The 26,664-nt window shown below is 38.3% G+C and overlaps 4 protein-coding genes and 1 pseudogene across 4 annotated transcripts; 2 read left to right on the top strand and 3 right to left on the bottom strand.

Annotated features, from left to right (window-relative positions):
• Positions 1 to 1,147: 1,147 nt before the first annotated feature.
• On the bottom strand, positions 1,148 to 3,168 carry LOC104748992 (F-box/kelch-repeat protein SKIP30). The gene is made up of 2 exons (XM_010470569.3): positions 2,861 to 3,168; positions 1,148 to 2,398 (listed from the first exon to the last, which is right to left on the bottom strand). Exon 2 carries the CDS (start codon positions 2,381 to 2,383, stop codon positions 1,346 to 1,348), a length of 1,038 nt encoding a protein of 345 aa, XP_010468871.1. The 5' UTR covers positions 2,384 to 2,398; positions 2,861 to 3,168; the 3' UTR covers positions 1,148 to 1,345.
• A 1,667-nt stretch (positions 3,169 to 4,835) lies between these two features.
• On the top strand, positions 4,836 to 5,732 carry LOC104753158 (FCS-Like Zinc finger 16-like). Its single transcript, XM_010475446.2, has 2 exons — positions 4,836 to 5,110; positions 5,266 to 5,732. The coding sequence occupies exons 1-2, from the start codon at positions 4,896 to 4,898 to the stop codon at positions 5,429 to 5,431; spliced, it is 381 nt and encodes a 126-aa protein (XP_010473748.2). The 5' UTR covers positions 4,836 to 4,895; the 3' UTR covers positions 5,432 to 5,732.
• A 3,249-nt stretch (positions 5,733 to 8,981) lies between these two features.
• On the bottom strand, positions 8,982 to 13,138 carry LOC147924976 (uncharacterized; annotated as a pseudogene).
• Positions 13,139 to 15,915: 2,777 nt separating this feature from the next.
• LOC147924975 (uncharacterized) lies at positions 15,916 to 20,021 on the top strand. Its single transcript, XM_087490619.1, has 7 exons — positions 15,916 to 16,926; positions 17,064 to 17,338; positions 17,512 to 17,625; positions 17,901 to 18,080; positions 18,167 to 18,501; positions 18,577 to 18,743; positions 19,212 to 20,021. The coding sequence occupies exons 1-7, from the start codon at positions 15,916 to 15,918 to the stop codon at positions 20,019 to 20,021; spliced, it is 2,892 nt and encodes a 963-aa protein (XP_087346745.1).
• A 1,780-nt stretch (positions 20,022 to 21,801) lies between these two features.
• Positions 21,802 to 25,762, bottom strand: LOC104748991 (type I inositol polyphosphate 5-phosphatase 4-like). The gene is made up of 11 exons (XM_010470568.2): positions 25,071 to 25,762; positions 24,872 to 24,962; positions 24,562 to 24,609; positions 24,383 to 24,479; positions 24,154 to 24,258; positions 23,471 to 24,047; positions 23,170 to 23,366; positions 22,955 to 23,063; positions 22,704 to 22,852; positions 22,298 to 22,611; positions 21,802 to 22,216 (listed from the first exon to the last, which is right to left on the bottom strand). Exons 1-10 carry the CDS (start codon positions 25,098 to 25,100, stop codon positions 22,395 to 22,397), a joined length of 1,620 nt encoding a protein of 539 aa, XP_010468870.1. The 5' UTR covers positions 25,101 to 25,762; the 3' UTR covers positions 21,802 to 22,216; positions 22,298 to 22,394.
• Positions 25,763 to 26,664: the final 902 nt, after the last annotated feature.

Genomic DNA, 26,664 nt, shown 5'->3' with positions numbered 1-26,664 from the left:
GTGACCAAGTGGAATATGTGTTTATCAAGGATATCAGAGTCATATCACACTAAATACCAAGATAAGCTTTGCTAAATTCCGGGCTTTGCGTTAAACTTGACTTAACTCCTTACTCCTCGTTAACCTAGAATGTTAAAGGCTATATTTTAAAATCATTACTTTTTAATTTGTATAAGCTCTATATTCTAGATTATGTTTTTTTTAGCAAATTATTTTTGCTTGACTGCGATAAAAGAAACTACAGTTAATTACGATTACTTGTTTCTGTTGTTGCCTGTTGGTATGAAGATGTTAAATTATTTCCGATCATGGTTTAAAAATTGGCTACCTTGTGGCCTTTCTAATCTTGCAAAGAGAAACTTTTTGGACGCAAAGAAAGAGCAAGTTAACAAAGGAGAGGTCCATTTTCTTATATCAGCGCTTAAAATATTATTTGTATCGAGGTTTGCACAATATTAATAAACAAGATTTTTGGGTAAGAGCGGAGCATGTCCTTTTATTAATGAGAAATAAGGTCGTCACTAACAAAGAATCGAGCTGTGTTCGTCAACTTACAAGCAAGTTGACAACCATAGTAAGACAAGCTCAAAATAAAGAGCGAATTACAAAAAGATAATAAACTTAGGTTTTGAGGAAGAATATTGCTCTTTAGATAATGTTGGAGGTTTAAATCCTCTTTTCAATAAATATCTCGAGCTATTTATAAGCGAATGTTGAGTTAGGATTCTCTAGATTTCCATCGCAAATTTCCGAGATTGCCATTTGAGATCGGCCCATTTAGTTTATTGGGCTTCCTTCCTTCTGTCGGGTTAGAATTCCAACTTGTTTTGTCCTGTCAAGTTTTGTTGGGCCGAGTAGACATATAGGGGCATAGCCCATATCTAACAAATATCATGTTTAAAACCCACATTGCTCTTTTTGGTTGTTTAAGCCCAACACCGAAATAAAATGAGCAACGTGTACAGACATAACCTGATAATAACCCCACATATAAGCCCAATCAATGATTTGTAACCTTACTAAAACAGGCCAATTACAAAATCTATAAAATATGGACTGCTTTATTTATTTTTAGAACAAAAGAAATTTTTGATCATCATAGTACGTAATGGGATAGGATTGTTTAGAGAAGGATATTAACACAAAATCAGGCTAACTGTAAGATTTATTTGAAAATATAACAAACGGTATGGTTGGATGATATTTTTATCAAAATCTAATTACTAGAGCTATTCGTTTTTTACCTGTCTCAACAAAAACAATAAAAAAACATTTAACAAACAGGAAGAAAAATCAAAAGACATACAAAACAGAAAGATGTCATCTTGAAAGAAGGATGATCACATCATATTGTCAACTGTGTGCAGCCAAGGATCGTCCCACGACACCTTGTCATCGGCGCCACCTTCCGCCACGCTGGACGATCACTCCCAACCGTCAAAGCGTCTACGTCTGATAAGGGCTTGATGTCCCAGTTGAGCCTATCAGGTCCAATCACTCCTCCTACGATCAGTACCTCCTCACTCAAACTCGTCATGGCCATTCCAATCCTCCGCTTAAACTCTGAGGCAGACGCAATCATCTTCCACGTGTCACCTTCTTGCTTGAACACCAGCCCGTGGCTCATCACGTAAAGCACGTCCTCAGCAACAGCCATCGGACCTTGCGGCCAGCCGTAGTCTTTCACAGCCCATCCGAGTTTAAAGCTCTCAAGAACCTGCACGGTCGATAAGCCTTTGTGCAAAACGTGAACTTTCCCATTAACCACAAGACCCGAGCAGGCAGAGTTATGCGTCCGGTGGAGATCCGGGATCGAAGTCCAGAGGTCATGATCAGGATCATACATCTCAGCTCCAGATATGGACTTCCTGCAAGTGGTGAACCCGCCAGCAACAACAATCTTGCCGTCAAGAACACAACAGGCAAACATAGCACGGGGAACGAGCATTGAAGCGCGAGGAGTCCAGCGTCTCTGTAAAAAGTCGTAAGACCAGACCTCATCGGTAGCGAAGGTACCGTCGTGATCACCGGTAAGGGGATCGACAGCGTCGCTGCCCCCGCCCAAGACAAAGAGCATACCGGAAGTGGTGACAGCACCGAAATGGGCAAGGTGGCGGATACTGGAAGGGAGGAGAGGGAGAGTGAGCCAGCGATCGCAGTTGGGGCTGTAGACTTGCCAAACGTTCTCAGGATCGAAGGCACAGACGCAGAGGAGATGCTCAGAAGATCGGAGCTCTTTGCGGACCCTGAAGAGCTCATCGCTGCGAATAGCTGCACGCCAGGAGCGAGAGACAAGTTCTAAATTGGGATGAAGGTCAAGTGGCACATAGGCAAGACATCTAAGAGCAACAGCGTCAGGGATTCCATCGAGCAGGCCAGACATTGTTGTTTACAGAATCTGAAAACAGATACATAGAAATTGATTTGGTCATCATCATCTCTATCAGATTCAAGACATTATGAAATATGAATGCCAACAACATTGATACATCAGAATTAAAAGACTGAAACGGTGATGTGAAGTAAAGCTTTTTTTTTTTTTCCTCAAAGGGCGAATCTTTTTCTTTCTTTCTTTCTTTCACCGTCACTGCGCTATCATAATCATAATCAATCACACACAGCAAATAATTGGATTTCAAAATAAATAAAATTGGATTGAGAAAGAAGAAAACCCTAAAAAATTTTGAGATCAAGATTGGACCAGAGAGAGAGCATTGAGACTTGAATCCAATGCAACAGAGGGAGAGAAGTGAAAACATAGAGGGAACTTACAAAAAGGAAAAGATCGAAGAACAAATTCGCACAACGTAGTAACCGACCCAAATATACGAAAACCCGATTGGGAGGATATATATTTTACCTGAAGAAGAAGAAACCCAACGAAGACGAGGGAGATGATGATGTCGGAGGAGAGAGAGAGAGAGTCAGATAATGAATATGCCGGAGAGACGATTCCGAGGAGGAGAATACAAAATCCAATCCCAATTTACAAAACGAACGAGGAGGGAGGGAGGGAGGCTCATATGGAACCAAACAAACAAGCAAGCCAAGCAAAGGAAGAACAACTTGTTCTTTTCATGGATGAAACTACGTCGTTTGTGCTTTTATTTGTATATATTTTCTACTTATTTCTCCGTTTTTATTTTTTTAAAGTAATCCTTTTGTGTTACCATTTATTATTTTTGTTTTTTTGGTTCCTTTCAAGTTTCAACATTATTATCTTTTTGCAGGGGTGACAATCGGGCTGACCCGACCAGACTCAGCCCAAAACCCACAAACCCACTTATATTTGAGTTTTGTTTGGCATGGTCCAATATATTTTCGAGCCTATATTTTAAAGCTCGGTCTAGCCCTAACAAGATAGGGTTACTGGGCTTTTTGGGTTTTTCTAACGTATCAAAAAATCAAACTTCTAAGGTTCTAACATTTCTTAAAAATCAATGTTTAAAGGTACAATATAAAAGAAATCAATCAAAATTTAAATAGCTCGTCTATAATCAAACCAACTTAATCTAAAATAAATATTTTAAAACCAAATAAATTTGTATACTTTAACCAAATAAAAAAATATATATAATTCATATAAAATAAACTTTATTTGCAATAAATTATTAATCAAATATTGCAATCAAACAAAAATATTAACCAAAAAGTACAATTATATTTATTTAAGGGCTTTTCGGGCCGGTCCGAGTCCGATCGGACTAAGCCCTAAAAACCTTATAGCTCGAACGGACTAAACCCTAAAAACTCTATAGCCCGAACGAGCTGAGCCCAAAATGCACGATTTTTTCTGGACATACATATTTAAGCACGACCCCGATGTTTTTCAGGATCGGGCTGGGTTAGCCCGTGAATTTTGACCCTAATTGACATGCCTATCTTTTCGTTCATCAATCAACATTCTTTAGGTGGTTAACACTTCACCTGAGAAAAGTTACAAGTCTGAGATACAAAGAAAACGAATGTCCAATTGGGATATTCCTGAGATCCGGTACATTCGTATACGCTTTCTCCCTATTCAAAATATATTGTCATAAATCTCAATTACTACTGTACATCTTACCAACATTTCCTTTTGTACCATTTTACCTTTTTTACTCCTATAGCAAATATTGCTTTTCTTTTATTAACCATCTACATTGACATAAACATCCCACACAATGCAGTATGTTACTATATATTGGACGCATTTTGTTTTTAATTAAATAACAAACTGTTATATTTTTCCATCTTTTTTCATTTCAATATATGTTATTTTATTTATAACTTTGTTGGTTACTATAGTATTATTTGGATGTCCGATTCTGGTTTAGTGATTAGTCAAACCTATATATAATAAAGTCAACATATCATATACTATATATGATCTTTTGAATATTATTATTAATTAGAATCTGAAAAATGACATAAACATTACAATTGATTACCACCACCAAATGTACTAACATAAAACAAACAAAAATATAGAAAGAAAAAAGAAAAGAATAAAACTTGGAAAATGAATGCATATATGTATGTAGATGAATATAATCATCACCAATCAATCAAGAGTTTAGAGATTCAAATCAAAAAATGGGAGACGTGGCATCATTTTTATCAGCCCATTAATACACAGGCCTGGCTCGCTCCAAGAAAAGCCCATTAATAGAAAAAAGGTAAGAAATCTTCACAAAAGAAATACCACATGGGTAGTCGTACACCTGGGCGTAGAGGATCGTACCCAATTGATTTGATGACGCGTCTATTCTTTGGATTCTGATTGGTGCACATCTACAGTACCTTTAAATACGACACACGGTTGGAGGAAAACTTTGGCAGGAATCTCCCAAAAACCCTAATTTTGGTTGTTGCAGTCGAAATCTCTCATAACACACCCACCAACCAAGGAAGCTATGACGACAGATCTTATTGTTCCGAGCAAGAGACCGCGAGCCCCGAGCTTCTCCGATAAGCATCCTGATGATACTCACACCGCCGCCCTTTCGGATTGGTTGCCTGATCAGAGAGATATGGCGGCTGCCGATCAGGTTCACCTCAGCAACTTTCTTGACCTATGCCGTTTCTGCAAGAAGAGCTTACGTCACGACCAGGACGTTTTCATGTACGGGTCAGCACTACTTCATTGTTTCCATTCTTATATAATTTCCGCGATTATACTATATATTTTTACTTACTCGATCGTGGAAATGACATGATAGTCGAGGATCTTCACTTTCTAATTATTAATATCTTCACTCCGATTACAATCTTGATTTGATGCAGCTACTTGGGGGCATTCTGTTCCAAAGAATGCAGAGCGAAACAGATGGCATGCGACATCTTTATCGAATTTCCTCGACGTAAAGTAAACCCTAAGAAGGGAAGAAGAACGTCCAATGATGAAGCCTTGGACAGGAACACTTCATCGTCATCACGCTTTTATATATGATATGCAGTCATGGTGATGCTATGCACGTGTACATGTTCAATTGTTTCATCAGTGTAGATGGAGACGAGTGCACCAAGCCCATTATATAGTCTCGTTTTTTTTAGGGGGAATTTATTGGCTTACCACTCACTCTCCAAGTTGGCATCGGCATTACTATTACATCTGTGTCGGTCAACTTTCTCTTTTTTTTTTTCTTTCTTTCTAGGACTAGCTACGTACTACTCTCTTTTCTTTAAGTGGTTGAACAAACCAATTGATGGTGTACAAGGGTGTTTTTCTTTAGTGTATTTGAGCCGTGACAGCCTCTGATTTTACCTTTTATTAATCATAAAGGCTTGTCTTGGGCGTTTGTTTAATTAGTCTTTTGGCCGTCTCGTGAATTCATTCACAGAGGCTTTAGAATGCTACTTTAATTTTTATGTGTCGCGCGTGCTTTGTTTATGATGATGACTGTCTGACTAACTGAACATAAAAGAGATTCAAAAACAGAAGAAGAGCGCTTATGAATGGGCCGTGTATGTATTGGATCCCATAGATACAAATATATGTGAAAAGAGGCATCGTTGAGTTGGCCTATAATCCTAAGATTGAGGCCTATCATTCCAACGCTTCTCCCACCAAAGTACTAAGCAAAACTTGTAATTAACCTACTATTTAACAACCCTAAGTCCTTTGCGACCGAGTTGGAACATTTGGCCCGTCTTTATATACCAAAATTAATTTTCTTTTGCGGTTAAAAACATTATACAGTTTTTGCAGTAAACAAATTAATTAAAGCTGGAACCGCGTAATTAACATTTATTTCTTCGCCTCTAAATCTTTGGCTGTTAATGCGTGTTATTCGAATTTTAGAGAAATAGCCTTTGCTGGTATTGAATATGGTAAGGATATATTATATGATGAAAGAATATCCTAGATTCTTACATAACAAAGGCAAAATCGCCAGAGTCATGGCGTTAATTCCCGTTATTTGGACCTATGACGATAGCCAATATAATTTCCCTTTCTTTCTTTTATCAGCTTATTTTAGTGACCAAACATCCAAGAATTTAATTAATTGGTTTCCCAAAAAAAAAAAAAAAAAAGTGTTGGACCGTATCATTTGTTAGGCCTCGTGTGGGTGCAGTTAGATTCGCTTAATAATATAGGCAAATGATCTCATCTGACGTAGTTTAATTACTAGGCACTGACAGGAAACTTGGAACAGAAGCAAACGTCGAGGCAATTGAATATAGAAGAAGGTGACGTCATAATGTTTGCTGTTTTATGTATATTATATTACTTGTTATGGTAATCTCTTAATTATAACTGTAATAATGCTTGCTATTTTCTGTATCTATTGACAAAAAAAGGTTGGATCAATTCTATGACGCATGCACGACTCTGACCACTTCTCTGCCATTTTACTTCTATTTATCTTTCAAAAGTATAATTAGTTAGTTCGTTGGTCAATTTCAATACCCAAAAGCTGTATTATATATAATATATATATATTTATATATAATGCCACGTTCTGTTCATTACTACTATTCTAATAGCTCGATAGTTTGTTAAAGAGAGACATGCACGTTTGCATCTCACTTCTATACTCAGACCACTCCCCATTTCAAAAGTCTGTTTTATCACTAGTGATACGGTGTCATTTTGTAGTGGCTCACAAATATGTAAAAAAGAGACATACACGTCGCATCTTACTTGTTCTCGACTACTCCCCATTCAGTTTACATGCAAGTTCTATATCCACTGACGTCAACGTCTCTTGCAGACGCTGACGTTGAGCTTCATCTCCACGTGGAACGGCACTTCAAAACTTCTATTCAACTTCGACCAAGGCAATGATATACATATACTATATAAAACCACTATTTTTAAAAACTTATTTTTATATCTTAATTTCTCTAATTGTATATTTTGTTGCTTCACCTAACATATAAGATTGATTTTTTTTTTCTTTTCATTAAGTTTGCAAACTTTTTTGAAGCTAATCTTACAACTATGCATCTCTTTTGATGGGAACAGAAAAACAGGTCTAATTTTTCTAGATAAAGATCAACTTGAGAAAGTCATAAAACTCATATTTGATAAAGATCAATCTTCATTCAGAATTGTTCTAAATGTTTATCTATCTCTATCCTTTCTAGATTAGAAAAGGAAACCTGTCAAATCGTGTTTTGTGAAGGTTCATATCAACATTGTCCCCGCATTTTCCTACCATGAGATTTACGACTTGTTCTTAAATCTTAATTAACTAAAGTACTATACAATATATAATATAATAACATAGTGTGTGCTGCCAACAACTCAAATTTGTAATTACATGAATTATTTTAAGTTTCCATTAATCAGCACTCACCCACCGGTATATATAAATACATTTTTTTATCGCCAATATAACCTACTGCCTATCAGTGTCACTGGAAGCGTCCAAGAGTCAAAATCATATGCTATAAGTTGTGACCAACTTGACGAACAATCAATTTGAAGAGCCTTTACTTTGTGTGTTTTGTTTGTTTTTTCTACTTTATGATTGATTAACTCGCAAATCCCAATCGACAGGGATTCACATGGAGGTAGATGTATCATATATGAATCTGATTGTTATGAAAATAAAAAAGTATTGATAACATAGCTAATATATATATATATATATATATATATATAGATAGTGTTGACAAAAAAAGAGCTTTTAAATAACAGAGAGCCATATATATATATAAATAATTGTGATTAACAATAACAACAGATCCAATACTCTGACAAGAAAAAACAAGAGATCAAACACAAATTAAAACAACATTAATCAAACACTGATTAGGATAACAATCAATCATCCGTTTCAATATAGTATAACTAAGTTATTAAAACAATTATTAGAAGCTTCGAGTGATAGCATGGAAATATATATCGTTATCTAAATTGCTATGATGAAACTTACCTACAAGCTTAGAGTCCTATATATAATTATGTTGGGTGTATTAGTTAATGTGTCACAGTCTTTCTAATTACATGTTGTTATCATATGTATTGATCAGTGTATTATTAGTTGTAATCAAATGGATCAATGTATAATAAATATATATATATATATATATATGATGGTTAAAACTTAAAAGAAAATGAAAGCGACTAAATAGAGATCAAAGTGGAAAAATGAATGATATGGTGCTTTTATTACCAGAAAGGGTCGAGTAATGTTACGACATAGCATGTGGTTGTGATCTAGTTAATAGGATCTTCCTCATCATATCCATTTGGCGATTTATATATTAGACCCATGAGAAACCATATAGAAGCAACACAATTTCATATTATAATAATATTGGTACGTGACGTAGTTCTGTATTCCACTATAGAAAAAGGAAATGTTAAATAATAATAAGACAAGAAAGGAAATAAACAAGGGAAGGAGGAGGATGGGCAGTGAAAGTGAGTGGCATATGCGGTAGTCCTAGCCTCTCTCTAATCTCCGCCGTTCCTCCCCGACCAAAATATCTAACCGTCGGATATATATATCTTGTTTTTTTTTGACGGTCAAACCCCATATATTAAGTTATCGGAGATGACTCTCTTTGAGAGAGAGCCAATTAGGTACCGACGAGCTTACATAGGAAAAACAGAAACCTCGTGCTCTTGCACATTTCGCAAGTTTATCGGCACGGATATTATCCTCTCGGGGAATATATCTAATACTAAAATTAGCAAATCTATCTTTGAAATGAATAAAGTCTTTCAATTCTGATGAAAAGGTCGGCCAATCCTCGATATTAGACGTCATCCTTAGGAGGTCTGAACAATCCGTAGCAAAAAGAGCTTTATCCAGATTCAACGCTAATAAACACTCCATAGCCCAAATAAGGGTATCTAACTTTGCATGTAATGGGGATAAGCTTCTGCGTGATCCTTTTAGCCCCATGTGCATGATTCTATCACCGATAGACGCAATCCAGCCATGCCTACTCCTATCCACCTCCGTATGCCAAGATCCATCTATAAAGCATACAAGTGATTCTTGAGGAATTGGGATCGAAGGTATGCATGCTTCTACTACCGCTGGTGCTAAGTCTCTGTTATTTGCTCTTCTCCAAACTTCTTCTTCTTGGATAGCTTTCTCCAGTGTATCTTGCGGAGATTCGGAGATATTTTCAAATACTTTCTTATTTCTTGCCTTCCAAATGTACCACAACATCCACGGGAACGTTCTCAAGTTTTGATCAGTTGCACCAGAGTCTCTACCACGCCCATATAGAAAATCGAGGTTGTTATATAGGGAAGGTGAAGGGAACACCATAGGATGGGAAGGGATTGTCGATAAAGCCCATACTTGACGTGCTGGGGGGCATTCAAATAGCATATGGTTTATAGTTTCCTCCTCCGCTCCACATCTAGGACAATCTTTATCTCTACCAATATGACGATAATGCAGGCGTTGACATGTTGCCAAGCACCCAGTCACACATTGCCACACGAAATGATTAAGCTTTCGTGATGTTTTTAACTTCCATGCTTGCGCCTTAAGTGTCGTAACACTAGGTCCCTGAGAAGGGAAGTCGCAGGCAGGGCGAGAGATGGCTCTCGCGGCTTCGTATCCAGATTTAACGGTATAATTTCCAGACTTTGTCAGAGTCCAAGAATAGTCGTCCCTCGAGGCATTCAAGCTCGGTTTAATCCCCAAAATAAGGGTAATTTCTTTCAAGGAGAAGAGTTCCCGAAGACGTTCAATTTTCCACTTTTTTGTGTTAAAATCTATCAAGATGTTAACACAAATCAAGGGATTTCTCTCATTAGTTAAACTTTGGGGTGGTCGTGCTGGCGTATCTGGGATCCATGGTTCAGTCCAGATGCACGTATTAAAACCTGAGCTTATGGTCTTGCGAATTCCATACGAAAGAACATGCTTTGCTGCCAACATGCTCCTCCAACCATATGAAGGTCGATTTGATACTTGTATCTCTAATGGACTACAATATCGAAAGTATCTCCCTTTTAGAACTCGGCTAAGAAGGGAATCTGGATATCTCAACAATCTCCATAGTTGCTTTGCCAAAAGGGCAAGATTAAATTCTTCTAGCGTTCTAAAGCCTAGCCCACCTTCCGAAAGTTGAGTACACATTTGCTCCCATGATATCCAGTGTAGTCCTTTACTGTCTGCTTTATTGCTCCACCAGAAATTAGCTATCGCTCTAGTTAGTTTTGAGCATATAACTTTTGGTAAGAGAAAACACGACATTACATATGTCGGAATTGCTTGCGCCACTGATTTGATCAGGACTTCCTTGCCTCCCTTGGATAAAGATTTCGAAGTCCATAAGTTTACCTTCTTATGGAGTCTATCCCTCACGAATGCAAAGACTTGTGCCTTTGCCCCATGAATCTTCTCATGGAGACCCAAGTATGTACCCATGCCTCCTTCTTGTGATATCCCAACAATAGTTTTGATCTCTTGACGTATATGAGACGGGACCTCGGTTCCAAACATGATGGAAGATTTGGAGAAGTTTATTTCTTGTCCAGATGCCTCGCCATAAAAGCGGATTATATCGATAATTTCCTTGCATTGCTGAGGATCGGCTTTGCAGAAGAATAAGCTGTTGTCTGCAAAAAGTAAGTGGGAAACCCGTGGGCTTGCGTTTGAAATTCTTAATCCCTGGATCTTTCCCTCTTTTTCGGCAGTCTTAATCTGAGCGATTAGCGCCTCTGTACAAAGTATGAATATATATGGGGAAATTGGGTCACCTTAACGAATCCCCCGTGTTGGCCTAATCCGTACCTTGGGATCCCCATTGATCAAAATACGGTAGGAGACGGAAGTAATGCACTACATTATCCAACCCACCCATTTTTGATCAAACCCCATTTTTTCCATCAAAGCTCTTAGGAAATTCTATTCAACCTTATCATAAGCTTTACTCATGTCTGTCTTAATTGCCATAAATTTTTGTCGGTTGGCCTGGTTGGAACGGAGGGCATGGAAATTTTCTTGAGCAATGAGGATATTATTTGTGATTAATCTTCCTGCTACAAAGGCAGATTGGGTCTCGGATATAAGTTCCGGCAAAAACTTCTTAAGTCGTAAACTTAAAATTTTTGAGATCACCTTATAGCTCACATTACAGAGGCTAATAGGGCGAAATTTGACATTTCACGAGGTCGTTCTCCTTTCGGGATTAAACATATATTTGTTTCATTTAGCTTGCTATCAAAAATTCCAGAGCTAAAGAAGTTTTTCACCATCTTAGTGAGATCGCCTTTTATGGTTTCCCAAAATTTTTGGAAGAACAAAGCAGTCATCCCATCCGGTCCTGGAGCTTTTCCCGGATTCAGGGAGAACAAAGCTCGTTTGACTTCCTCTTCTGATATTTCTTTAGTGAGATGCTCGTTCATAGCAGGTGTGACCAGTGTAGGTACATCCTTAATGGCCAAGGTAGGGTCGCTCGCATTCGAGGATGAAAAGAGATTGTCAAAATACTCCACAACTACTTTTTCTATTCCTTCTTCTGTATCAACCCAGACTCCAGGTTGATTAAGGATGCCAATGATCTTGTTCCTTGCCCTCCTTTGTTTTGTGGAAGCGTGGAAGAATTTTGTATTTTGATCTCCTTCTGCAAGCCAAAGTTCTCTGCTTTTTTGATGCCAATAAGCTTCCTCTTCCCTATAGGCTTCGCAGAGCTGCCATTTTAGGTTGAGGAGAGTTTCCGACGATGCTTGATCATCTCCATATATCTCATCAATCTTTTCTTGAAGTTCTTTAATCATCTTTTCTGAGTTTGTTTGATTATTTTTCTTCCAAATGGAGATTGCTCTTTTACAATTTTGGATCTTTTTCAAGATGGAACGTTCAACAGAATTGTCGTCCCCTCCCCATCCATCTACCACCGCCTCTTTGAGGCCTGGCTTGTCTATCCAGCGCTTGTCAAACATAAACCTTCTCAAAAACTTTTTTGGACGTGTAAGAATAGATGCAAGGAGGGGACGATGGTCCGAACCCCACATCTTCATGTACTCCACATTAGTGTGGGAAAATATATTGTGTCACTCTTCATTTCCCATGGCTCTATCCAAGCGACACCGAATCTTACCATTTGACCGTTGACCAATCCACGAAAATTGGTTTCCTTGGTAAGGGAAATCAATGAGCCCACATGAATCAATCATAGCACGGAAGGTAGAAAGGAGGCTTCCGATCTTTTTTTACCCCCTCTTTTTTCATGATTCCCTGTTATTTCGTTGAAATCTCCAATAATAAACCAAGGCTCAAATCTCGAGACTCCAATACGCATTAGTCTTTCCCAAACATAATCATGATTTCCAGGGATAGGGTCACCATAAATAAATGACATATAGACCCGATTTCCATTAATAATTGTTTCGATATCGATTAACCGGTCATCTAGTAATAAAAACTTTACCGGAAAATCATTCGAATACAATAAAGCTAAACCGCCGCTAGTGCCCTCAGGCTCAACGGTTTGAAGGTTATCTAAACCTAAATCTGCTTGCACTTTTTGCAGATAAAACTTGTCGTTTTTGGTTTCCGACAGAAATAAAAAGCCTGGTGAGTACATCCGACACATCTCACGCAGTCGGCGACGAGTCAGTTTGGCTCCCGCCCCTTGGCAATTCCATGCAATTGTTCTCATTTATTAGTTCCAGAAGGAGAATAAAACCCCACCGTACTAACTTTGGAACGATTGATTATAAGCTCTAGCAATGGCACACTGAGACCATGATATAATAAGTAACATTGGAAGAGTAAGCATTCCTTATAGGAAGATTGTATAAATGATCTCTCACATAGTGAGGAAGTTATTACAAATTGGCCAATGGTATTGGGCTTTGAACTCATCCTCTTTAATACATCATTATCCCACGCCAAATAATTTGCAGTAGAGGTCCACCAAAATGAATTAACTTGAAAATATTGGAGACAATTCATCGCCAACCCATGACCAAGCTTCTGTTCGCTAAATAATTTAGAGAAATTCAGCGATGGAAGCGTCACTTTGAAATTCAGGTTACTCCATGAGGGTGTATCTAGAGTTGGAGCCCTTCGATTCACCAACTGGCTCCAGATGCTCGATTGATGAGAAGGGAGAGACAGAATCAGCCGAGTTAACACGGGTTTCATCGCCACCGGTGAAGAACTCACCAGATCTGGCCTTCTTAAAAATGTTGACAGTCGAAATGGCATGTCCACCGGTGAAGAGCTCACCAGATCGAGATTTAGCTTCAACAGAGGCATGGGCCAGCAGTTGGGACGAGGTTGATGGCATTCCTTCACACCAAGTGAGACATAAATTGAGAAGGATCTGGCCGGTGAAGGCAAATCGGGGAGGAGAAAAGGCCACGACTCTATCTTCCGGTTAGGAGGTCTCCGTTGCAGTGATAGGGACCAGAGATAGATAGGCGGAGATAGTCTCCATTTGAGAATTTTCAGACTGAGACTTGCATTGGCTAACCGGCAGAAGGAGAAAACAGAGTAAGGGAAGATCTCACCAAAAACCATGGTGGAAACAAGGTGGAAGTAAGAGTAGCCTAGGGGACTTGTGCAATCCTTATCATCAAACATGTCTTGTTCCTTCCATAACCAGAGAGGTGAGGTAATCCTTGAACCAAAGGCAAATAAATGAAGAAAAAGACTTAGCATTTTGCTAGAGAAACATCCATAGGGCTTAGCATAATGCTAGAGTGATTCTTCTGCTTCATAAGGATTGAGAGGAGAGAGACGCGGCTCTGATAAAAGCTGTACTTGGAGAAGTAGAAGGAGAAGAACTTGTAGATCTAAGCCGAATTAGCAAAGATCCTTTGAAAAGCATTGAATAGATGAGAAAAGGAGGACAAGAGGAGCTCAGATCTGTTGTCGGAGATCTAGAGCATCACTTTCGTCTCCGTCCGTACAGAACACCGCCCAAGATCTTACACCGGTTAACCTACTTTATTTTCTATCCTCATGTGTTTGTAATTTTCTTATTGTTTTCTTCCTTTCCTTAATTGATTTTCGATTTAATTTTAAAAACTTCTCGATATATATGTATCTTGTTAAGAAGATAATACTAGTAACTAGTAAGTAAACCATGGTATATTAATTAGTATATTTTTCTCTTCGTATTTTCATTGTTTGAATCTATCTACGAGTCATACGTCGGTATCATTTCAAAAAGATAATACTTCTTCCGTTTTAAAATATAGAATGTTTTAGTTAAAGCACGCATATTAAAAAATATTTACTTTTAAAAGTTTAACCAATCATAAACAAGACTGCATAATATAAAATTAATCTAAAAGTTGGATAGAAAGTTGGAAACATCATATATTATAAAACAAAAATACTTTTCTAAACATCCTATATTATTAAACGGAGGGAGTACAGTATACAACCCTAACGAAGCTCCGGCCGAAAGCAATTTAGTAGAATAGATAAGATACTGAACCGAGCGGGTGTGTCATGTGTGTGTGGGGCGGGGGAAGGAGACAATCTCTGAGTTCAAAATTTCGTAAAATAAAGTTTACCCACGTGGTGAGTAATCTTGTAAACTTTTAAAGGCCCAACAAATCCAAGAGAGAGAGTGAGAGAGTAAAGGAGCTCCCAATCATATAATTGCGTTTACTTCACTCGCTTTAACCAGGCGCGTTGTTGTTAGATACAATACAATACAATACAATACAATACAATACAATACAATACAACAAGACCTCTTTTTTTTTATTAAAGGGACATTGGAATGCACGGAAATATATACATTAGATATATTATTGTTGACAGAAGAATTTTTTTTTTTTTTCGTCTGAATACTTCATTTATATGCTTAGTTACCATTTTACAAAAAACTTCCCCCATACTTGCAACCAATTACCAACTTCAAAAAAACAGAAGAATATATACTAGTATCATTTATTTGTCATTTTCTTGCCCAAATAAATTAGGAGAAATTCTTTATGTGTTTTGTTGGTGTTTTGTTTTAGAGAATCTGAATTATTAAAACGTTTTTCTTAGTTTTTTTTAAATTTTAAATAATCATTTTGTAAGTTTGTATATACAGACAACTCTTGTGACAAGAAAATAACATTAGTTAATAAATAATCTTCCAAACTTAGGGAAAGATTAAGCCACTTTGTAGAATCCAATAAGTATACACATTGTGGTGACATTACGACTAACATAAAAAAGGATTTGTAAACCACCCTTTTTTGGGTTTAATATCTTCTTCTTCACCTAGTGTTTTTGATTAGGTTGAAAAGTGAACTTTTAGACCGGAAAACACTTTCTCTTGTAGCCGCTATCTCCTGTTTACCATCGTTTCAACCTGTTTTGGTGAAATTTCAGTCACAGTAATCTGTTTGTGTTTGATTGTTCTTACTTTTCTGGGTGAAGAAAATCTCTACCATCTCTTTAAGGTTCCGCGGGTTGTTTTGGTCTGGTATAGTTGGGCGGTCAGATCTGGAAAGTCCCTAAGTGAAGTGAAACAGGTGTTTGGTGTCTTTGAAGCATGCCGTCGGCAATGGACAAAGCTTTGATGGCGATGTCGTTGGAAGAAGAAGAGGAGTTACCATTTGTTATGCCAGATCTTCCTGACTACATGTCTATGGAGAGAAATGCTATAAGTCTCATTGGGAGAACTCTCAATCCAGCTTGTCAGCCAATGGTGAATTTAATTCGAGTCATGCCTAGGAAAAGGCAGAAACCTGGAAGAATGAGGGGTGTTGCTCTTTCAAAGGAACAATTTCAATTCATTTTCGATAATGAGTATGACCTTCTTGAGGTCTTAGCAAAAGGAGCCCATACTTATAATGATTGGTCGTTGGCAGTAGACAGATGGTATGAACATTCTCCGGCAAACTATTTGCAAGTCATACCAATATGGGTGCAAATCTGGAATATCCCGCTAAACTTCTATATTTTCAAAGCCATCACGGCTTTAGGTGAACTGATTGGCGAAGTAAAAGAAGTAGCTTTTGATCCAGACAAACCTCAGTTGCAAGAATTTGTGCGAGTTAAGGTTCTTTTTGATGTGGCCAGACCTTTGCGTAGATCCAAAGAAGTTAGTCTACCTCGAGGTGGTTCTACTTTCGTGAGGTTCCAGTACGAGAGAATTCAAAAAAGGTGCTACGAGTGTCAAAGACTAACTCATGAAAAGGATTCCTGCCCCCTCCTGGCGAATAGAAAGAGATTAGAAGAGGAAGCGCGTAGGTCGGGTATCCCTAGTCCACGATTTTCAAAACCATTGTTTCTTCAAGAATCTGATCCCCTGTTTGGTATTTTGAGAGAGGATCAGGTGGAGATTGATCCTGCCACTGGTAGGAATAGGATTGCCTCTGAAGTGCTAGAAGGAATGAGGCAATACATTTTGGTGAACAATAATGAAGATAGAGCCATCAAAATAGCCAGAATTAGGAAATCGGTTAGTGAAGCGGAATTAGATCCCATTGCTAAGAAAATGGTTCTCCGAATGGAAAATGCCCCGGTGGTTCATTTGGATGTAAACAAGGATAAGGGTATTGTTTTTTGGTTTCTTTGTGGACACTACTGTAATGGTGGACTCTGCTGAGAGTCAAGAATGCTTTGGGGGATAAATTCGAGCCATCGGCTGGTAATCATGCGTTTAGTGAATTTTTGGCTTTGTCTCAACCATTTCAGGTTAGAGCTACGGGTTCTGGACTGGGTTCTTTTGAAACTGGCCCTTCCGGCTCTATTTCAAAAAGCAAGACGAAAGCTAGGAATAAACCCCCTTCTCGTCTAAGAAAATATGTAGCCAATAATTCTAAGCTTCCTATCAAGAATCAAATGGTCCAGGTGGAATTGGTGAGAAGGAAAAAAGAGAAGAGAAAAGCAGAAGATGAAGGAAACAGCTCTGCAAAATTTCTAAAGCTAAATCCTTTGGTGGTGATCCTAGGTGAGGGATCTCCCAATGCGTAATGAGCATTCTAAGCTGGAATTGCCAACGATTGGGACGGTCTCAAGATTTGGTGATTCCCCGTCTCATGGAAATGCGTAAAAAACATTTTCCTGAGATCTTGTTCCTAATAGAAACTATGCATAGTAGAAATAACTTGTTTTATATTCAATGTCTTTTGGGGTATGATAGATTATTCACGGTGGAGCCGGTAGAGAAATGTGGTGGTTTGGCTCTTATGTGGAAAAGTAGTATACAGTTGGACTTTTTGTATGAGGATAAGAACCTGATTGATGTTCAAGTTCAGTATGGAGCATCTAATTTTTTCCTCTCGTGTGTGTATGGTGATCGGATAACTCCCTGAGAAATGCTATTTGGGAGAGATTGTCCAGATTTGGAGTTTAGAGAAAGGAGAGATGGTGTATGGTAGGGGATTTCAATGTCATTCTTAATAATGGTGAAAAAAGGGGTGGACCTAGGAGACCTGAATCCTTTTTTAAACATTTTGCTGAGATGTTGGATGCATGTGGGATGATGGAGCTGTCAAGTTCATGAAATAACTTTACTTGGGTGGGAAGAAGAGGGGATCATTGGATTCAGTGTAGGTTAGATAGAGCTTTTGGTAACAAAGCCTGGAATGATGTTTTCCTAGCTTCCAATCAAGCCTTTCTTGACTTGAGAGGTTCTGACCATAGACCGGTTCTAGTGGGGATAATGGCTTCTCAAGATGCTTACAGAGGGCAATTTCGTTTTGATAAAAGGTTTCTTACTAGAAAAGAAGTCAAGGAGGCTATCAGGAAGCGTGGAAACCTGGTTTATCTTATAGGGGCTTTCTAGTTTCTCAAAGGTTGAGAGATTGTAGAAAGGGGTTGAGCTCGTGGAAAAATAAGAACAGTATCAACTCGAAAAAGAATAATCATCACCTAGAAAGGATGTTGGAAGCAGTTCAGTCGCAACGTAGGCCTAATTTGCAGAGAATCCATGTGCTAAAGAAGGAATTAGCAAAGGCGTATTTCAACGAAGAAGAGTATTGGAGGCAAAAAAGCCGAAAGAAATGGTTGAAATCTGGAAACAGAAACTCAAAGTTCTTTCATTGGGCAGTCAAAGGTAATAGGGATCGCAAAAGAATTGACCAACTGAGAGATGTCAATGGGGGTTTTAAGAAATCGGAGGCGGCAAAAGGTGAAGTGACCGCAACTTATTTCAATCAACTCTTTAAATCCTCGAATCCTCAATCATTTCAGTAGTGGTTCTCAGGTTTTCCAGCTAAAATCACTCAGGAGATGAATGATTCCTTGGTTGAAAAAATTACGGTTGAGGAGATTATAGATGCAGTTTTTTCGATTGATCCAACTAGTGCTTCGGGGCCTGATGGAATGACTGTGTTATTATTTCAAAAGTATTGGTCAACGGTTGGAGCTCAGGTAACTAAAGAAATTCAGTCCTTCTTCGAAGAGGGTATATTTCCAGTGGAGTGGAACTATACACATCTATGACTCCTCCCCAAAACCCTGAACCCGGAGGAAATGAGTGACCTGCGTCCTATAAGTCTATGTTCGGTTTTCTATAAAGTGATCTCTAAAATTATGGTCAAAAGGATGCAACCGTTACTTCCAGTGATTTTTTTCAGCAACCAGTCTGCCTTTATTTCAGAGAGAATGATTAATGATAATATCTTGGTGGCCCATGAAGTGGTACACAACCTCAATTCAGATAAAAACATCTCCTCTCAGTTCATTGCAGTGAAAACAGATATGTCTAAAGCATATGATAGAGTCAAGTGGAGTTATGTGAGAGCTTTACTGACTGCTTTGGGGTTTCATCAGAGATGGGTGAACTAGGTTATGTTATGTATCTCAACTATGACCTTCTCAGTACTGATTAATGATCAGCCTTTTGGTATGATCACACCTCAGAGAGGTCTTCGCCAAGGTGACCCCTTATCACTTTTTTTCTTTGTTCTCTGTACAGAAGGGTTGGCGTATCTACTTAATAAAGGTCAAGGAGAAGGAAAACTAGAAGGCATCAAATTTTCGGAGGAAAGACCTGAAGTTCATCACCTTTTATTTGCGGACGACAGCCTTTTTATGTGCAAGGCTGATTTGGAGCATGTCTCATTTCTTCAGGACGCTTTGGTTAAGTATGGGGCAGCTATTGGTCAATCCATTAATCTCAACAAATTGTCAATCACCTTTGGTACAAGGGTAACTCAGGTCTCGAAGACTGCAATCCAATCAAAAATGGGAATCTTTAAAGAAGGGGGAGCAGGAACGTATTTGGGTATGCCAGAAAGCTTTAGTGGTTCAAAAGTGGAATTATTGAGCTATATTAAAGATAGGTTGAAAGCAAAATTTTCTGGTTGGTATGGTAGGTTCCTATCCCAAGGAGGTAAAGTAGTCCTTCTCAAATCTGTAGCCCTAGCAATGCCCGTGTTCGTGATGTCTTGCTTTAAATTACCAAAATACACTTGTTCTACTCTATCGAGTGCCATGGCAGATTTTTGGTGGAGTAATGCGGAGCATACTAAGGGTATTCATTGGCAAAGTTGGGAAAAGTTATGTCTTCCTAAAGCGATGGGAGGTTTAGGCTTCAGGGATATTCAGTCCTTTAACCAAGCACTCTTGGCGAAACAAGCATGGAGAATCCTTCAGTATCCTCAGAGTATCTTTGATGATGAAGAGCAGATATTTCCCAAATTGTGAGTTTTTAAATGCTACTCTCAGGCCTCGACCCTCCTATGCATGGAGAAGCATCATGTTTGGAAGAGATCTTTTATCTCAGGGATTGGTTAAGAATGTAGGCAATGGCAAATCAATCAGAGTTTGGTTAGATGACTGGATTGAGGACGAAGGTAGAAGAGCACCTTGGAGAAGAAATAATTTTTTCAACCCTGACTTGAGAGTTTCAGAGTTGATTGATAGAGTTTGAAGGGGTTGGGATCAAGAAGCCCTACTCTACCACTTCCTACTAGATGATATTCAAAGAATTCAAAAAATAAAGCCGACAACTGAGATTGAGGATTTTTTCTCGTGGAAATATAACAAAGAGTGGTGATTTTTTAGTTAAATCGGCGTACTGGCTATTGTCTCACTCAGCAAATCTCCAGATCAGGGTAGAGGCGACCCAACAACCTTCAACAAATTCCTTAAAAGCTCAAGTGTGGACTTTACTAACAGATCCGAAGATCAAAGTGTTTTTATGGAAAATTCTTTCGGGTGCTCTTCCTGTTACGTTTGCGCTGAAGAAAAGAGGGATGAAGATGGTAGACATTTGTCAGATTTGTGGTGTGGAGGAAGAGACGATCAACCATGTTTTGTTCTCTTACCCCCTTTCCAGACAAATTTGGGTACTTTCTGGAATTCCTTCTCCGGAAAGGGGTTTCGAAGCCAGTTCGGTCTTCTCAAACTTTCATTATTTGGTGACAAACTTAAAAAACCCTTTGTGGCATGAGGAGTTTAGGAAAAATTTTCCTTAGATTTTATGGAGGATATGGAAAAACCGCAACCTAGTATCCTTTGATGGTAAATCCTTTGCTCCGGATGAAATTATTGGTAAAAGTAAAGAGGATTGGTTGGAATGGTCAGAAGCTCAAATTCCAGAATCAACTGAAAGTGATGCGGAATCGAATAGTGCAGGAAGGAACTCGTTGGTTAAGAGTAGAGAGGTAGCCCAAGGAAAAAAGGTGTGGTCAGGGCCACCTTTAGATTGGTTAAAATGCAATATTGGAATCTCTTGGTCTCTTAGGAATAGATTGGCGGGTTGTGCTTGGGTGTTAAGAGATCATGAAGGAGTGGTACTCTTACACAGCAAGACAACTTTCTCAAGGATCAATGATAAAAGGATGCTCAATTTCAAGGTCTCTTGTGGGCCATCGATAATATGAATAGTCATAGAGTAGAGAATGTGATCTTCGCACTGCAGGATGATTGTCTGGTTAAAGCGATCACTAATCCGGTAGTTTGGCCTTCATTTAGATATCAATCTATGGAGGTGGGTTTTTTAGTGTAAACACTTTAAAAAGTGAAAATTATTTTTGGAAAACTTTTTTTCAAACAGAGGAGCTGCATTGATTGCTAAAAGTGTGACTGACGAAGGTAGACTGCAATCGTATGTTGCTAGGAGTCTTCCATTTTGGTTAGATGGGTTGTTTGCCGAAGAAAGGGCATCGGCTGCTGCTTGAATCAAAGTTTTTGGTAATATGGCTTTCGTGATAAGCATATTCTTTTGTGTAGATCTAAATCTTGAGTGGAGTGTAGAGTAGTATCAGACCAAATGTGGGTAGTGTTTTTTGGCTTCTGTACCTTTTGGATCTGTAGTAGTAATATGTAAAAAGCTTTAATCCTTTCTAATATAATTCCAGTTGACCAAAAAAAAAAAATACACATTGTGGTGACACTTTTTGCATATGTTTCTCTGTTTAATCCCAATATTATATATAGGTGTGTATGGGCAGGGTGATAAAATCTTATTAGGACATGAAACTGATAATCTGCACTTTCCAAATCTTCTTAAACCCATTGGTCCTTACAAAGAATCCATTTTACAATTTACATCCCCAAGCATACACATATATAATTCATTATGCACAAGTTTGACGAATCCTACACTACTAGTGTGTCGTCTATCTAGAGAAGAAAACTAGTGGTCTGAAAAGAAGCTAATGACTGGTCAATTCTCTATAATCCTAAAGATATATATATATATATATATATATATGTATTTGATCTGCTGAATACCTATAGACCTTATTACTACTCTCTTATTCCTCTCTTTTTGGTTTTTTGGCACTCGAATCTTGTCCTGTTCTAACCCGAGAAACAGAGATCTTGACCAAGAAGATCTGCGTTTTGTTCCATGACTCTCTGCATGTCAAAAGTCCACCACAAACCTCCGACTACTGAAAAATCCCACAAGACCAGATGATATTATTAGAAACACACAACTTAACATATTCCATGATCATCAAATATTTATTTACCAATTATTTTTTGTTTTGGTTCTGGCTTTAGAAACATTAATTTGAGACCTCCTTCGGGGATCTGTCTTCAAACGGATTTAGGACCGATGATGATGAATCAGTACGGGTTATATCCATACCGCTGAGGAAGAAGTTCCTCAACTTCGATCCTAGAGCTGGTGTAACTGGAGCTTTTCTTTATACGGTTTCTACATACCGACTCAATCTCTACAGAGAACAAACTGTAGACTGGTCTGTGATCCGAGAATCTTGATTCCCCTCGAACGTATGACAGCTGATGAAGACCACTCCCGTACCAGAGTATGCGATCACACCTTCATTCAGTTAAGATAAATCAAACTATCAGTATTTATATATGCCATCAAGTTTCCATGCTGCTGAGGACTAGAGAAACAAGTATACTAACCAAGCTGGAGTCCGTCTCTTGGCCTTGGGAAGCCGATCATCTCCCGCGTATATATCTGAGTTGTTAGAGTATTTGTAAGTGGGAGGAAAATAGATAGTCCCTTCGTTCCAGCCTTCAAAGACACAACCTTTTCGTTGTTCTATCCGTAGCTGTAACAATAAAATTGACACTCTTAGATAAAAAAAAAAAACAATAATTGGTCCAACTTCTTGGGATTTTGAAAGGTTGCCTGAAATGTAGAACTAACTTACCTGGTCTTTCTCAAGCAAGGCTCTCCAATTTCTCATCTCGACAAGGGCTTTTGCAGACCGGTAAGAAAGAGCTATACGGTAGTTCAGGTCTCCAAGCCAGATTACCCGACTGAAAAACACACGCACACAACAAAGAAGTTTTTTTTTTTTTTTTTTTTTGAGTTGATTGCAAGAGTCAAACAAGTGAAGAGGAAGGAGCATTGATGATAACTCACTCGTGTTCTAAAACCGTCTGGGGTTCAGACTTGTCGTCCCCTGCGTTGTTCACTCTAGGGAATCTGGTTTTCCTTAGAATCTCCAAAACATCAGAGTTTCTTCTGAGCTCGTCGCCTTCTTTCTGACCAGATGTCAAGTGGCTGCAGACAAAGCAGAAGCTCGTCTGGTGAACGGACATGCTTATCGAAATCGAGCCCTTCACATTAAAAAAAGATCCAACATTTTTTTTTTAGAGAAGCTGAAGGATTTTGGGAGGTTAATAGAAAGAAAGAAAAAAGCTCAAGGAATCTGGAAAAGTACCTTGTTTCCAAGATAACCCATCAAGCCTCTCCCAACACAAGACACTTTGAGGTTCTGGACACTGTCCCTTAGATCAGTCTTGACCCAAACGGTCAAGAAGATCCCAACCATCTGCTTACTGGCGACTAAACAATACTTGGACTTGTCTCTTCCCTTGTCCCTCTCGTCTGCTACAAAGGACCCAGTCCTCGAGACAGGGGAATAGTGACAATGATGAGAAGGAAAATCTGGCTCGTCGTCGTCGTCGTCGTCAGAGGAGCAATACCTGAAGCTCTGGTCGTAGAAATCGTCAGGCATGAAACGGTCACAGACGCTGAACCTACGGTGAAGGTGCAGGGATGAAGCAGACGTGTCCATCCTAAGGCTCCTGGTGCGGTGGTAGAGGGAGGAGTTAGCAGCAGCTTCGAAGTCAGAGTGGAGCTCGGCGACCGGGTGGGGAACAGGGGAAGGAGTAGGGCAGGTACCGAGGGGGAGAGTGTTTAAGGTGCGTCTGATGAGAGAGACCCATTTCTTGGCGGGGCCGTTGTCCTCAGTGCCTAAGACGTTGCCGGCGTTCAAAGGAACGATCTCTTGGAAGCTGTTTTAAAAAAAAAAAAAAACTAAAATCTTTAGAGAGAGTGATGGAGATTATACAATAGTAGTATAAAAAGAGAGTAGAAAGAAGAAGAAGAGAGAAGAGGTACCCAAGAACGTAAATGTCGGAAGGGGGAGAAGTGTGAAGCCAATCCTCCAGATTTAAATTACTCGGCGGAGATTTTCCGGCGACATTCCATGTAGCAGTAAATACCCTTTTTTATATAAAAAAAAAAATAATAATAATAATAATGTCAATGTGTGTTAAAATTTAGTATTATTTAAAAAAAAAAAAAAAACAAAAAACAAAAAGGCTCCCAAAGAAAGAAAGATACCTACCTAAGAAGATGATGATCAAGTGGAAGTGGTGGATCGAATTCGGGTTTGTTTCGTCGTCTGGCTCTTCCGCTATTCCTCTTGCGTGGATGAGTCGTCTCTGCAAAACCAATTTCTTTTTAATTAACCATTTTAAAAAGGCACTGGTTTGGTTTGGTTTGTAATGACGAGTGGGGGGATACCAATTTCTCTTTCAATGACATTGTTCCTCCTATCTCCTCCACCTTCACCTGCAAAAAAATATATATATAAAAAAAAAAAGGTATTCCTTTATCTATATATAATATTAAAAAGATGAGTTATATAAAGCTGTTGTGTGTTCTCTCATTCTCATCACATTCATAGACAAGAAAAAAAAGACACACTAGTATTTATTTACTTACTTACTGTTAACAAAAACTTTTTACTAGTACTATTAAAATTTTTTTAAAAAACATATAAGAGTAAACAAAGCCTAATAATAATAACAATTCCGCCCGAGAGTTAGTTTACCTCCTCTGTCGAACAAGTCGTCAGCGTGAAAGTCTTCTAATTTGCTCTTGATGTTTAGCCATTTCTTGACCAATGTTTTCGGCCATGAAAGCTGCATTAACAACAACATATAGTAGTCAATTTAGAGAGAAGAAGAAGAAGAATTAACAACACATAGTCAACTGAGAGAGAGAGAGAGAGAGAGAAATAAAAAAGAAACCTTGCTTTTCTTGAGGCTACCTTCACCCATTGTTCTTGAGCTTCATACAACAGAGAGATGTATAGATCTCTTTCTGATTCAAAAACTAAAACTGAATATATATATATATATATATGGGTGACGAATTATATGAGAATACAAAGAGGTCAATGTGAGAGACCACTTGTTATATAAAAACAGAGAGAGAGAGAGAGAGAGAGAGAGAGAGAGATTAGGGAATCTAATCTAATCTAAGTGTTGCAAATCCTAGGAAGGGGCAGAAACAAAGGAGCCCTCGTTTCAGGGCACAGAGCAAAGTAGAGAGAAAGAGAGAGAGAGAGAGAGAGAGAGAGAGAGAGAGGTTGTTGGTTTGGTGTTTTGTTATCTCTCACTCTCTCTCCAAGAACAAGAAAGGGAAGGGAAGAGGGGGAGGCAAACGAAAGACAACAACTTTGGAATCCGGCCGGGTGAAGAGAGAGAGATAGATGGGTATTCGGGTACAACCCGGTTTTTCCTCTTCTTGATCTTCTTGTTGTTTTCTGGAAAAATGTATTTTCTCTTTCTCTCTAAAGAACAAAAGGAACGGATCATGAAACTGCCATACGATATTGTCTCTCTCCAGAGTCCAGACCTTCTTCTTCTTCTTCTTCTTCCTTTCTTTCTTTCTCTTTCTCTCTTTCTTCTGCATCTTTAGTACTAAAAATTGTGGGTCCGACCCTTCTTTTTTTTTTTTTTTTTTTAAAGAAAATTAATAAATCCGATTTGTACCCGTTTTTTCCTGTTTCCGGTTTTTTTAACCCACCCGGTCGTAACTTTCTCATTTACCCGTTTTTTTTTTTTTTTTTAATTTGTTTTTTACTAAATAAATTTGATAGTTGCTAGTCCATAGTTATTGCAGTTCCCCCCCCCTCAGACTTTTTCCTTTTCATATCTCTCTCATTGATTTTGTCGTATATTACTATTAATTTTCTTCCCATAAATATATGTTTACTTTATCTTTATTATTATGGTAATACTAATTTTGGTATATATATATATATATATATATATCCTCCTCCAAGGCCAAGCTCTGATTTTTTGGTATTTCACTAGTTTACTGACTACTGCCTCCAATTCCAGCTATTATGTTTCCTTTTTTGTTTTTCTAGTCTTCAAATACTTAAGTAGTATTTTTTTTTTGTAATTCCTCCAACATTTACTCTTTGTAGATTGTGAAATCATAATCAAGAATATATGTTATACACTTTTTTAGAAATTCACAAATCAAGTATATATATGGTATCAAACAGTAATATATCATATATATGTGCCTACTTTAGGTACACAATCCATCCATGATATCTATTAAAAAAAAGGAAATGGACACTTTTCATTTATTCTATTCCATATTTTGCATATTGCAAATACAAATCCCGGTTTTGGCAATTCAAACAAACGCAACAAAACAAAAACGAGATATCTCAATTCTTGGGAATATGTCGCCAACATATATTTAGTAAAAGCAAATCGAGGGAGTGGATTGGTGAGCTATATGGTAGATGCATGTTTAAAGGGTGAAGTTTGAGGTTTCGGGAGACAACAACTACAGCAACATATATGTCACTTTATATATATA

This window comes from Camelina sativa, chromosome 16 (assembly GCF_030686135.1).
Source record: "Camelina sativa cultivar CO46 ecotype springtype chromosome 16, ASM3068613v1".
Classification (NCBI taxonomy): Eukaryota; Viridiplantae; Streptophyta; class Magnoliopsida; order Brassicales; family Brassicaceae; genus Camelina; species Camelina sativa.
Note: the sequence above shows the minus strand (reverse complement) of the source record. Positions and strands in the feature narration are given on the sequence as shown.

Bases quoted from the DNA above. Each gene is read 5' to 3' on its own strand.
- LOC104748991 (XM_010470568.2), bottom strand. From the start codon at position 25,100: ATGGGTGAAGGTAGCCTCAAGAAAAGCAAG. The intron at 24,048-24,153 runs GTACCTCTTCTC...TTTTTAAAACAG, and splicing joins TCCGACATTTACGTTCTTGG to CTTCCAAGAGATCGTTCCTT. The intron at 23,064-23,169 runs GTGAGTTATCAT...TGTGTTTTTCAG, and splicing joins CAGACGGTTTTAGAACACGA to TCGGGTAATCTGGCTTGGAG.
- LOC147924975 (XM_087490619.1), top strand. From the start codon at position 15,916: ATGCCGTCGGCAATGGACAAAGCTTTGATGGCGATGTCGTTGGAAGAA. The intron at 17,339-17,511 runs GTAATGAGCATT...GGGGTATGATAG, and splicing joins GGTGAGGGATCTCCCAATGC to ATTATTCACGGTGGAGCCGG. The intron at 18,744-19,211 runs GTAACTAAAGAA...ATTAATGATCAG, and splicing joins GGTCAACGGTTGGAGCTCAG to CCTTTTGGTATGATCACACC.
- LOC104753158 (XM_010475446.2), top strand. From the start codon at position 4,896: ATGACGACAGATCTTATTGTTCCGAGCAAGAGACCGCGAGCCCCGAGC. The intron at 5,111-5,265 runs GTCAGCACTACT...GATTTGATGCAG, and splicing joins CAGGACGTTTTCATGTACGG to CTACTTGGGGGCATTCTGTT.
- LOC104748992 (XM_010470569.3), bottom strand. From the start codon at position 2,383: ATGTCTGGCCTGCTCGATGGAATCCCTGACGCTGTTGCTCTTAGATGT.